The 12,226-nt window shown below is 54.3% G+C and overlaps 1 protein-coding gene across 2 annotated transcripts; it reads right to left on the minus strand.

Moving 5' to 3' along the window:
• Window positions 1–2,714: 2,714 nt before the first annotated feature.
• On the minus strand, window positions 2,715–10,904 carry PIF1 (PIF1 5'-to-3' DNA helicase). 2 transcript variants are annotated; one of them, XM_088840300.1, is made up of 13 exons: window positions 10,545–10,904; window positions 9,245–9,821; window positions 8,262–8,394; window positions 8,052–8,177; window positions 7,781–7,934; window positions 7,575–7,689; window positions 7,392–7,498; window positions 6,178–6,317; window positions 5,697–5,803; window positions 4,686–4,773; window positions 4,383–4,528; window positions 3,580–3,771; window positions 2,715–3,370 (listed from the first exon to the last, which is right to left on the minus strand). In XM_088840300.1, exons 1-13 carry the CDS (start codon window positions 10,637–10,639, stop codon window positions 3,311–3,313), a joined length of 2,040 nt encoding a protein of 679 aa, XP_088696426.1. In that variant the 5' UTR covers window positions 10,640–10,904; the 3' UTR covers window positions 2,715–3,310. The 2 variants fall into 2 exon arrangements, with proteins under 2 accessions (XP_088696426.1, XP_055292148.2); XM_055436173.2 differs by lacking the exon at window positions 10,545–10,904 and having other exon boundaries at window positions 9,245–10,005.
• Window positions 10,905–12,226: the final 1,322 nt, after the last annotated feature.

Below are 12,226 nucleotides of genomic sequence, written 5' to 3' on the forward strand. Positions count from 1 at the left end.
CCCCCAACTCCCAGCTTCTCTTGCTGGACCACTGAGCTCCATCTTTCACACCTCTGTGCTTTGATCCTACACACCTTTCCTAAATGCCTTTCTCCAACTTGTCCACTTGACAACTCCTCTCTCTCTAGCCTTTCTTCTGGGATGGAGGGGGGAGTGGGAAATACCCATGACCAGGCAAGTAGGGAGGACATGGAGGTCAAGGTGCCGTTTTCGATGTCTTCCCACTGCCCCCTGACCCCCAACAAGCAGTGACACAGACACTGTCATCATCAGGGCAGCAGGCTCAGGTGGGTGGCAGGCTTTTCTGGTCCCCTAACTGCAGGCTTTCTGAATCCTTTCAGTCCTATATTTACTCATTCTGCCTGCTCCATTTCAGGGGCTGGGTGGACCCTGGGGCTGCAAGAGTCAGGAGATTCAATCATGTTCTGAGGAACTTTCTGGTGCAGGAGACAGACCCACAGCAAAGAACAGCATATGCATATGCTCAGAGACCTGAAATGACCATTCTGCCTAGGAAGGGGCAGGGCTGTATCCTGGGAAACAGAGGGGGTGAAGTCTGAGGCAAGTCATGAAAGGTTAATCTGGGTATTTCAGATTTGCTAGAAACATGTAGTCAAGTCAGGGAGCTGTGAGGTGGGAAGGCATCTACCCCAGAGGCCCTTTCTTTGACCATCCTAAAAGTAAGCGCTCCCCAACTGGAAGGTTCTAATATTTGATTATTTGCCACTTCTCGCAGTGTGAGGTTATTTGCCTGCTTGTTTGTAATCAGTCTCCCGCCTATAACTGTATGCATCCCAAGTCAGGGCCATGTCACTCTGGCACACTGTGGGGTCTCCAGCGTCTAGCCAGCAGCTGAATAAATATTTGTGGGATGAATGAATAGACGAACACACAAGATGGGTGGGAAGTCTCCTTTACCCCAGTGTGACAGGATAGCACCAAGATTTTCTTCCTACTGTCTGTCCTTATCCCTCCACCCCTGCTCCCAAATTCTGAGTGGGGTCACCAGACTTCTCTGTCTCCAATCTGGAAGCTATTTGAGGGCACACCATTTCTTGGCTTTTGCATCCTGGGTCCAGTTCTTTGAGGGGATTATGTTAGGGGTAAGGAGCATCAGGGGGCTTCCCTGGTATATCAGTCAGTAAAGAAACCACCTGCAATGCAGGAGAACTGGGTTTGATCTTTGGGTCGGGAAGATCCCCTGGAGAAGGGAATGGCAACCTACTCCAGTATTCTTGCCTGGAGAAGTCCATGGACAGAGGAGCCTGGCGGGCTACAGTCCATGGGGTTGCAAAGAGCTGGACATGACTGAGTAACCAACACTTTTACTTTTTTTTTTCCACAAGGAGTCAGAGAAGGAGGTGTCCAAGACTGGAGAGGGGCGAGTGATCACTGTCCCCTGGGAGCACCGCAGGGAGCTGCAGGGTTCCAGAGGGCATGGTGTGAGGCCCCCAGAGAGGCTATGACTCTGGGAAAGCCTTCCCCCACCCTGCCCCTGGGCCTGGGCAGAATTATGGCCTGTGGATGCTGTTAACTGAGGGTGTCAGCAGTTACCATTAACACCCTGGAGGTGACAGGCCTGCTTCTAGAAGACCCACTCACTGCCTATACGACCTTCAGGGTGGGGAGTGACTGAGCTAGGGTTTCCATACACTCCCAGGGATACAGGTTCGAAGTTAGATTAAATGAGGGGACTTCCCTGGTGGCCCAGTGGCTAAGACTCTGCACTCGCAGTGTAAGGGGGCCTGGGGTCAGGGAACTAGATCCCATATGCTGCAACAAAGAATTTCCACAACTAAGACCCTGCATAGCCAAATAAATAAATAAAATATCTTTTAAAAGTTAGATTAAATGAGATGCCAAGAAAATAAAGAACTCGGAGGTTCCTTGCATACCTCCCTCATGAGGCAGTCTACTCTCATGATCTGGCCTGAGGGACAGGGGTGTCTGGAGATCCCCCTTCTAGGGAATCTAGAAGTTTGCCCTCCTCCCGGGGCCTCCTGGAAAGCATCTTCACCATGAAAGAGGATTGCTAAGGACAGGAATTTTTGGTGTCCAGGCGGTCTTGTGAGGAAGACATCTTTAAGTAGGGTGAGCTCATCGGAGACTAGGGAAAGCTGAAATCAGTCCCTGGTGAAGGGAAAGGGGTTGGGGTGCTGGGGGGTGCCTCAGCAGTGTGAGTTGAGGGTGGGGTCAGAGAGGAGAGTCACAGGAGAGGGTACAAAAGAAATAACTGTATCTCTAAGACATCTTCAATAGCCTGACTCTGGAGGATGATGGGAAATTCATCTCTGGGCAGAAGCCCTGGTCCTTCTTGCACCTTGAGGGCATATTCAGCCTCTTGCCAATGGCTGTAGGCCCTGCACAGGAGACCAAGCTCAACCAGCAACATGCCCACCTGTTGTGTAATGGTGATTCACCTTGTCATCAGCTACCTCAGTTTTGCGAAGTAACCAGTGATACTAACAAAACCTCCCATAAGGGTGCTGTGAGCTCAGCCATCAGGACATAACAGACACCTCTGCGTAAACAGGCAGGCCAGGTGTTTTTTGGCTATGCCAGTTGGCAAGCAGGATCCTAGTTTCCCGATCAGGAATCGAATCTACACCCCCGTGGTGGAAGCACAGTCTTAACACTGGACCACCAGGGAATTCACTAGGGGTTCTCAAAGGGAACAGAAGTCTCAACAAACAGTCTTCATACACTTTACCAGTTTATTTGTCCTAAATAAATACAGTCTGAGAATATCCATACTCCCACAAACAATGTCTTTCCCAAAAGAGCAGCTTAAGATACAGATGCACATTTTTGCAGCGCGTGTTCTCCAGTTAGGCTCAGGACAGTGTGTGTCCTGGCTTGTGCAGGCCTGGATCTGGCTATGAATACTCCCCCCAGGTTCCCCTCTCTGCTTTGGACCTGAGTCCCCTGCTAGGACCCCGACAGCCTGCTCCTCCTCTTGGAGAGTCTGCCTCTCCTCTCAGTAGCTCACAGGGAGCTGCACCCACAGCTGTGTGGCCCTGTGGCTGGCCGCCCACAGAGAGCTCTGTCCTATATCACCACTACCACTGCAGGCCCCGTGCCAACTCCCGACCCTGGAAGCAGCTCACCCAGGGCAAGGGGAGCAGCTGAGGCACAGCTGGCAAATGGATGGAAAGCCCGGCTTGTCATGGATGGAAAGCCAGCTGGAGGCTGAGAGCCCCTGGCAAAGGAGGAAAGGCACACTGACCACCCTTCCCCTGGGATCCCCCAGGTCCTGGCTCCCTAGGGAGCAAGAGGAGGGGGAGACCACCATTTGTCTTCTCTTCGCAGATTAAAGGTTCGGGTCCACGTTCTCCTGGTCTGAGGTTCCCTCCTCATCATCTGGGGACTCCTATATCAGAGCCAGAGAAACCCACTCATGGGCTTGTACCATCCCCTAGAGTCATAGCTGGAGGGCCAGCATCTCCTTCTGCCCTCGCCTCCCATGGAGCCAGAGGGGGCTCTGCCACCCCCACCCCAGTGTTTTTGGCCTTCCCTTCCTCCTAGATCCCAGGCTACCCATGGCCACATTCCGCCCACCATTGGGTGACTCCCTCTTACCAGGCTGAGGGCCCTGTCCCGCCGCAGGGTAGCATAGAAGCTCAGCACGCGGGGGTCACAGCGAACCACCATGGGGTCAAAGTCCAACACGCGGAGGCCCTGCAGGCTGCGGGCCCGGGAAAGGGCCACGTAGGCCTGGCCACTGGCAAACACACGGCCCAGAGACATCTCCACACAATCCAGGGACATGCCCTGGGGCAGAGAGAGACAGGGCTGGAGCCACCTCAGCCTGTATTCACTTGTGCCCAAGAAGCTGACCCCACCACCACCAGCCCAGCTATGGCCCCTGATCTCCTCACCCCATTAATTGAGTCTGAGCCAGAGAGACAGGATGATTGGTGTCTGAGTAAGGGGGTGTCCAGGAAATATGGATCCAAGATAAGAGCAGAGGGATAAGGGTGAAAGGAAAGAGCTCAGGTCTGGGTCAGACAGGCATGGAAATGAGTCTTGCTCTGCCCGGCACTACATATATGACCTTGGACGAGTTACTTAACCTCTCTGACTTTGGTTTCCTCTTCGGTAAAACAGAAGGGATTATTACAACTATACCTCACAGAGTGATCATAACATGTTAAAATTAACATATCCAATAGTGGCTCAGAAAATGGCAGGAGAGGAAAGAAGGGAAATATGTGTCCAGGAAAGAGATGAGGCAGGAGGGGAAATGTCCTAAAGAAAGGTTTATTCTACAGATGGTCTGGAACTTTCCATCACTCCCAAGGCCTTTAAGACCCCCAACCTTCAACGTGCCCAGGCCTATCCTGCCCCCTCCACCCTGCCCTGCTGCCACCCCCTGCACTCACCTGGCTCTTGTGAATGGAAATGGCCCAGGCCAGCTGCAGGGGCAGCTGCTGCCGGCTGAGGAGCTGGCCCCCAGTGGTCTGCACCGTCCAGCGGTCAGCACGGATGACCTCGGTGACTCCACACAGGAACCGTACCTGGGGCAGCCCTGAGGGAGGTGCAGAGAAGTCTCACCTTTCATTCCCACGTCAGGACTCCAAGGTGAGACCTGTCCTAACCTTTCCACACTAGCCTTTTCCTCCATACGCTAACCCTGGGGCCCTGCTGCGAACCTGAGCAGTTAGGACTGCTTCCCCACCACTTACCTCTCCCCTCGGCCTCGAACCCGACTACCACCCCTCGGGCACCATTCACCAGGCCCCGAGACACTGCCAAGTTCTTCACCAGCATCACCTGCGAGGGAAAGAAAACTGGAAGCATAGACAGCCGCCATCCCTACGCCTGGTCTCAGCTCCAGACGTTGCTGGGAGACTGGGGGCTGTCATGGAGAGGCACTGAGTCCAGGGATCCCTGGAACAAGCTGCTTTCTTTCCCGAGGTTTCCCCTTGTGTCAGAGGAGAATGACCTTTGCTCAGTTTGCCTTAGAAGGAGGGGATAAAGAATAATAAGGTGACAGGGCTTCGACAATGACCATGTCTATTACAGGTTATGTTTATGAACCTCAGTCTTGAGCGACAGCCTTCTTCCAACCACTATGCCTGCAATTCCCCCTGGGGGTCCTTTGAAACCTAAGGAAAGGCCCCCATTTGGCTATCCTAACTCTCATGGAGGGAAGGAGAGACTCACAATACAGGGGGCACTACAGAAGACATTGTGTGCGATAGGTATTTTACTCTGAATTTATTTATTAATATTTTTGGTTGTGCTGGGTCTTTGTTGCAGTGCATGGTGCGGAGCATGAGCTCTAGAGCAGGTGGGTTCAGTAGTTGTGGCTGCGTGCTCCCTAGTTGCAGTGCTCAGGCTTAGTTGCCCCATTGCATGTGCAATCTTAAGTTTCCCGACCAGAGATTGAACCCTCACTGAAAGGCAAATTGTTAACTATTGGACCACCAAGGAAGTCCCCTTCTCTGAATTTAGAGATGAGGAAACCCAGCTTCAGCAAAGGAGAGTGATCTGTCTAAAGCAACACTGCTTGGAGCGCCAAGTGGAAGAAGAGGAGAGCAGTGGAAACTAGAAGCCAGGAAGGTGGGTGGGAACAGGAGGGAAAGAGTTTACTGTGGCCACAGGTGGGTCCTCTGGCCATGGAGCAGGCTGTACAGAAGGGCAGTGATCTGGGAGGCCCAGCCCTCAGGGTCTAGGCCCCACCTCCCACTCACCTGGGCCCCCAGCTTTAGCTGAAGGAGCTGGCTAACAGGACACTGGGCATCCAGGGTCCGGGCTTGCTCAGGGTCACTGTCCATGGCCGCAAAGCTGTGTACTTCACCTGGGGAAAGAGTCAGGCAGACAGACACAAGTCACTGACCTGTGACTCAATTTCCAAAAGACCACATATTAGCCCAGGGCATGGGGGAGGCAGTGAGGACAGCTCAGGCCTAGCTGGGGCTCTGAAATCAGAGGCCTGTTCAAGTCTCATTTTTAGTGTTTACTGACTGAGTGACTTTGACCCAGAAAAGGTCACATCTCTCAAAGTCACAATTACATCTGTGGACGTAGGGGACTTTATGGCTGTTAAGGCTAGGGACCAAGATATTCAAATGACACCAAGGGGCCAGGCTGCCTGGAGTGGGGGTGGTGGGGGAGATGTCTGCCTGATGGCCTTTTCTAGCTGGTCTGGCCTAGCCCCAGCTCCCTGCTCACCAGGTAGTTCCTGCAGCTGCCTCTCATTGGTAAGGGCCACGTCATCCTGGTGGGTGCAGAGCCTTGTGGCCACAATCCCATCTCGCCCCACCTTGTGGGCAGCTGTGGCCCGGAGCTGGCGGGTGACTTCATCTGAGCACCTGTGGAGGCCAGGTTATCAGGGCAGAGCCAAGCCGAACACCAGGGAAAGTGGGGCGTGTGGCCCACGTGTCAGGCCATGGACCAGGCCTGGGGACTGAATGGGCTACCAGGGCAAGATTGGCTGGTTCCCAGCCTGGCCAACTTGTTTCTTCCTCACTTGGACCCCAGACATGGAGCAATGGTGCATGACTGTGATCAGGGGCAGGCACCCTTCCCTGTGTCTGTCCTCAGATTGGAACTAGCTGCCCGCTTGAGGAAGTTGGATCTGATGAGTGAGCATGGATGCAGACGAGGCTCTGAGGTTGAGGCTGATACCCTGTAATTCTGGCACCCTATCATCAGATCACCCTCCAGGCTACAATTTTCTAGTCCCTTGCCTGCTGCCTTACAAGAAAAAAAAAAAAAATCTAGCCTGTGTTTCTGTTTTCCCCATTTCAAGCCTTCAGCAACTCAAGTGGGAGGAGGGGGCAGAGTTGGGGCCATCTCTGACTGCTCTGCCACTCAGCCTTCCTCTGGTCCCCTACACCACTGGTGTGTGCCGCGCACCTTTCTACCTGCCTCCTGGAAAGCCCCTCACCACCACCCCTCCCCAGTTTGACTTGGGTCTCAAGGCCCAGCTCTAGCTCATTTCTTCTGCCCTCTTGGCCTCCTTTCCACTCCCGTGTTAGAGCAGCTGTAGCATCTCAACCTTTTGTCCTTGCTAGGGTGGGATCACGTCTGCAGCCTCTCCTCCTGCACCAGTTGACCTCATGGACTCTTAGAAGGAACTTGGGTTTCACCATCAGACCCGAGTGCAAATTCCAGCTCGGCCACTTATTAGCCATGACTCTGGACAAGTCACTTCACTTCTTTGAACCCTAGTTTCTGCATCTATAAAATGGGAGTGTCTCTACCTGCCCACAATTCCCTGAAATGCACTCTGTGCCGGGCCCTGTGCTGGCTGATGCTCACAGAGTGACCGTCTCGTATGGGGTCATGAAGCACTTCTCCCCCTTCACTGGGTCCCTGTGCTTCTCTCTGACCCATGCTTGGATCCTCATCCAGTGGCCCCTTCTCTCTTTACCAGGCCCCACCTGCCCAGCCGCACAGCTTGCAGCAGAGAGATGAAGGTCTTGTCCGTTTGCCTCCACACCTCAGTCAGTTCCAGGGTCACTGGGACACACCTCCTCCAGCTCTTGGCCTGGTGGAGGCAAGGTGGGGGAGTCAGGGAGCAGAGCAGACCCCCATGGGGGTTAGGGCCGGAGGGCAAGCGGTACCTGGAAGCAGAACTGCGGGAGCTGGGATCCCTTGGTTACAGGTGGCAGCTGCAGGAAGTCCCCACAGATGATGAGCTGGATCCCTCCGAATGGCTTATTCTGCTGCCGGACAGCTCTGGAGAGGAGCGTGGGGTGCTCTAGGAGCTGGGGTGGTTGGGTTCCACCCAGCAGACCACCAGCACCCGGTCCTCACTGCATATACTGACCTGGCCACGGCCTCCAGCTTGTCAAACAGGTCCGCTTCCACCATGGAGATCTCATCAATGACTAGCCGCTGGCAATTCAGCCAACCCTGCCGCACACCGGGCCGCTGGGCCAGGGCCACACACTGGGCCAGGGGAGCCTGGCCCGAGCCAATGCCTGTGAGGGACACTATTCAGCCTGGGCTGAGATCCCAGACTGCCTCAACCCTGACCTCCCCTCCCTTCCCACCAGCCTGGCTTGCTCCCAGTTTAAACCCCAGGGGCTCTCACTTACCTGCAAAGGCATGGAGGGTAGTGCCCCCGATGTGGCAGGCCGCCACCCCAGTGCTGGCAGTGGCCACAGTGCCCGCGGGAGGCAGTGAGCCCAGGATTCGCTTCAGCAGGTAAGACTTCCCCGTCCCTGGGCAGAGGGCAGCGTCAGGGCCACTTCTCCCCCATCCCAGCGCACCCCTGTTCTCCCCACATCCACTCAGCACCCCCCCACCTGCACTTCCGGTGAAGAAAATGCTCTGGCCTTTCAGGACAGCCCTCAGGACAGCAGCCTGTTCCTTAGAAAGCTCTGGTTTGGTGGGGGGCAATCTCAGCCTCTTCACAGGCAGGGGCCACCTTGTGACTTCCTGCGGGGAGAGGGCTGTCTCAGGACCTCCCCACATCTCCTTGGCATCACCCCCTCCCTTCTTGGTCTGGTAGCCCTTTGTGTCTCTGCCGGCTTCTCTCCTTGGAGCCCTTGGGCAGCCATGGCTCACCTGGAGATCTTGCCAGTAACCACAGGGGTCCAGGTCTCTCCCTGAGGAAGGGATCAAAGCTGGATCTCCACTGACTCCGGGTGTCACCCCTGAAGTCCCCTGTCTGCAGGTCTGGATTCTCCTCAGCGTCCTCTCCTGGGTTCCCTAGCTCCTGGTCCTCTCACCCATCCCTCCTTCTCACAACTCTTTCTGTGACCTAAAATCTCCCAAGCCAAACCCTGCTTAGCCAGGGCCCCTTTTTGCCCCATCTCCATCTTCTCTCCAGCTTAGTCCCAAACCCCTGTGGTTTGTGATCCATCTGTTCCAGTTTGCGAACACTGTCACATCCACCAGACTTTGTCCCCCAACACCTCCCCCGCATCTGATTGGACCTGTGGGCTGCCCCTAACACAGCTGATCACTTTATTCTCTCCAAAACCTCCTCTCCTCCTCGAGGAGGACCTCATTTCTACATTTCTTCTGAAGCACCGTCTCTGCTTTCTCTTTTAACGTGACCTAAGCCCATTTTTCCTATTCTCACTGCTCAGTCTCAAGGATTGCACTATGAGAAACACACGCACAATTCCCATATTTCCGTTAGTCTCAGAAGCCTGATGAATATCTCCTCTGAAGTAATCAGCAGCCATCTCAAATACCACCACCATCTTCCCCCTAAACTTGGGCTTCCTCGGTCTCTTCCATCTCCCACTCCCCGAGGTGACCCCCGTTTTCCTGTCCTCACGGTGCTGGGCTTGGCTCCCGCCCGAGGTTCCGTGGGCCGCTTCACCGGCGTGGTGTCCGTGACCCGGGTGGCCGCCGCGCGCCGCAACTCCTCGGGCTGCACCGGGCTAATGCTGATGAAGTCACGGGGCCGCGGGCCAAGCAGCTGCGTGCGGGCGGAGGCCGGCCCAGGACCCGGGGCCGCCGCCAGCTTGAGGCGCAACGTACGCAGGAAGCGGCGCAGGCGGTCCGGGGGGCAATCGGAGAGCAGCAGCTGCACGGCGCTGGCCCGGGGAGTGCCGTCCGCGGGGAACCGCAGAGTGCTGCGCCCCGCTGCAGCGAAGCGGGTGAAGAGGCGCGCGGCGCGCACGGGGAAGCAGCGCGGCCGCCCAGCGGCCCCGGGCGCCTGCAGCCTCAGCATCAACTCGCGGCGCTCGTTACGACCCAGGCTCAGCTCCGCGGTGCGTAGGGACTGGCGCCTTCGCGGCTGCCCACCGGGACTCAGCTCCTCCACAGCCACACGGCACCGCAGTTCTCCGTCCTCGCATTCTGCGGCCGCTGCCTGGGTGCCCGAAAGCATCTCCGCCTCCTCTGCAGGTCTGCAAAAAGACCGGAGCACAGGCGTCACAGGGACTCAGGGGACATCGTAGGTGGTACAGAAGTCTGGACAGGGAGCCCAGTCAAAGCCACAAAGGGTCCCAGGGCTGTCACTGGTAACACAAAGAGGTCATGGAGACTGTAAAAGCACCCTGGGGCAAACCGGAAATTCTCCTAGACATTTCTCTCCCACACAATAATTTCCAGAGCTGCGGACGGGCAACGTCAAGCGCACCCAGGATTGGGAACCTCTGCTGTCATAGAAGAAGGGAGCCCTTGAACAGAAAAGGAGCTTGCTTCTAAGAGACCCAGGGCGGGCACGGGAATCTTGAGTCCTTCTCTGCAAGGAAGCAGGAGACTCTCACTTGTGGAGGTAAGCCAGAACTGACATGTTATCAGCGCCTTCCCTCTCCCAGCTACGTTCACTGGTTTATATGCAGCCAAGCTAGTGTCACTATTTCCCACGTACAGAAGTGGAAAACAGGCTGAAAGAGACCACAACGGCTGGTAGGAGTCAGGGATCGTGTGATTCGGAAGGTCTGGTGCTTCCCATCTCTAAGGTGGGGTGGAAGTAGAAAATATTTGGCTACGGAAATAGTGGAGGGACCCTGGCTTCCGGGAACCAGTCCACGCGCAGTCTGATTCATTCGTATGCACCCTCCCGGCAGGGACCCCTTGAAGAAGAACTTTCTGCCTCCCACGTCTGGGATCAGGTGGACACTCACTTGTGCCAGCACTCGGACGAACCAGTTGAGAAAAGTCGGCCTGCAGGCAAAAGTAGCACACTGGAAACTTTCAAATTCTGGGAGTTGAGAATCATCCTATCACCTGCAGGATCTTTAAATTTTCTAGCCAGTCAGAGAAAGCGGGCGTGACAGGGGGGCGTGTCTTTCTGTGCGTTTCTGCCCTCAGAGCTTGGGCTGTACCAATAGCACGCCAGAGAAAGGAGGCTTATTGTGGTGGCGGAGCATACCAAGTCTAGCGGACGAGTGGATGTGGTGGGAGGGGACGGAGACTGCAGCTGGGCCGCGCGTGGATTAGTGTCACCAATCGCGTTTCTGAAGATTTATTTTCAAGACCTTGCCTCCAACACAGACTCCCTCCCCTCTAGCCCTCACACAGCGGTTGAACTTGGCCTTGGGGAAGAGCTGCCTCTGATCCCTCCCATCTCTGTTTACACTCACGGGACCTTTGTCCATTTCTGGGCAGACCGCCCCCCAGCCCTCGCCCCCTGACCGAGACCTGCTGCTCCCGCTGCCCCCACCCCCAGCTCCTTCCACGCTTATCGGTCGTTGTGTCATTTTACTCATTTGTCTTTCCCATCCGTCTGAGACACATCAGTGAAGAACTGAGACCTGTGACCAAGTGCTCAGAGAGTACAGGGGAAGTGAGCGAGCCTCTGTCTTCAGGGAATGTGTATCCTTCTCATTGCACTGAATGCACAGGGAATTTGTTTTTAGTTTTCTTTTCCCTCATTAAATATTGGAATGACATAGCTAGAAAGCATCTTACAGGTGAGTCAGCTCGCTCATTTACTGAATTGCCCACATTTTTCAAATGAGGAAACCAAGGCTCCAAGAAGTTTTACCAGATGTCACGTAGCTTATAGCAAAACAAACCCTGGAAGTCAGGTCTAAGCCTGTTAGTTTAACTACTGCACCACGCTGCTCCCAGAGAGAGAGAGAAAGACAGAGAGACAGAGGCTGGTCTAACCTGGTGAAGGGAGTCCAGGCCTGGACTGGAATCTCAGCTCCTGAAAGGCACTGTGTTACGCCAGACCTGCAGGTTTGATGTTACTCTAAGCAAGTTTCCTTAATATCTCAAGCCTTTGTTTCCTTATATTTAAAAATGAAGAAAGATGAAAAAGTGATGATCGCATAACTATGACTATACTAAAAACCTTCAAATTATTTGCTTTAAATTGTATGGTATGTGAACTGTATCTCAATAAAACTGTTAGGAAAAAATAAAATTGAAAAATATTTTTCACCTTAAATGTTTTGACATATGACTACTAATAGCACAGAAAAAATTTTAATATTACTGTTGTAAGCAGAATAATGATACCCCCCCAAATATGTCTACATCCTAATCCCCAGATTCCTTTTGTATGTTACTTTACATAGCAAAAGGGACTTCGCAGATGTGATAAATTAAGGATCTTGACATGGGGAGACTACCCTGGGTTGTCTGGGTAGGCTCAATTAGGATTCTTATAAGGGAGGCTAGCTGGATGGCATCACCAACTTGATGGACACGAGGTTGGGTGAACTCCGGGAGTTGGTGATGGACAGGGAGGCCTGGCGTGCTGTGATTCATGGGGTCGCAAAGAGTCGGACACGACTGAGAGAGTCAGAGGAGATGTGATGAATAAGTGGACATGTGTGTGTTTGTGTGTGTGTGAAAG

Source organism: Moschus berezovskii, chromosome 9 (assembly GCF_049115385.1).
Source record: "Moschus berezovskii isolate FMDL1 chromosome 9, NW_MosBer_1.0, whole genome shotgun sequence".
In the NCBI taxonomy this organism is placed as follows: Eukaryota; Metazoa; Chordata; class Mammalia; order Artiodactyla; family Moschidae; genus Moschus; species Moschus berezovskii.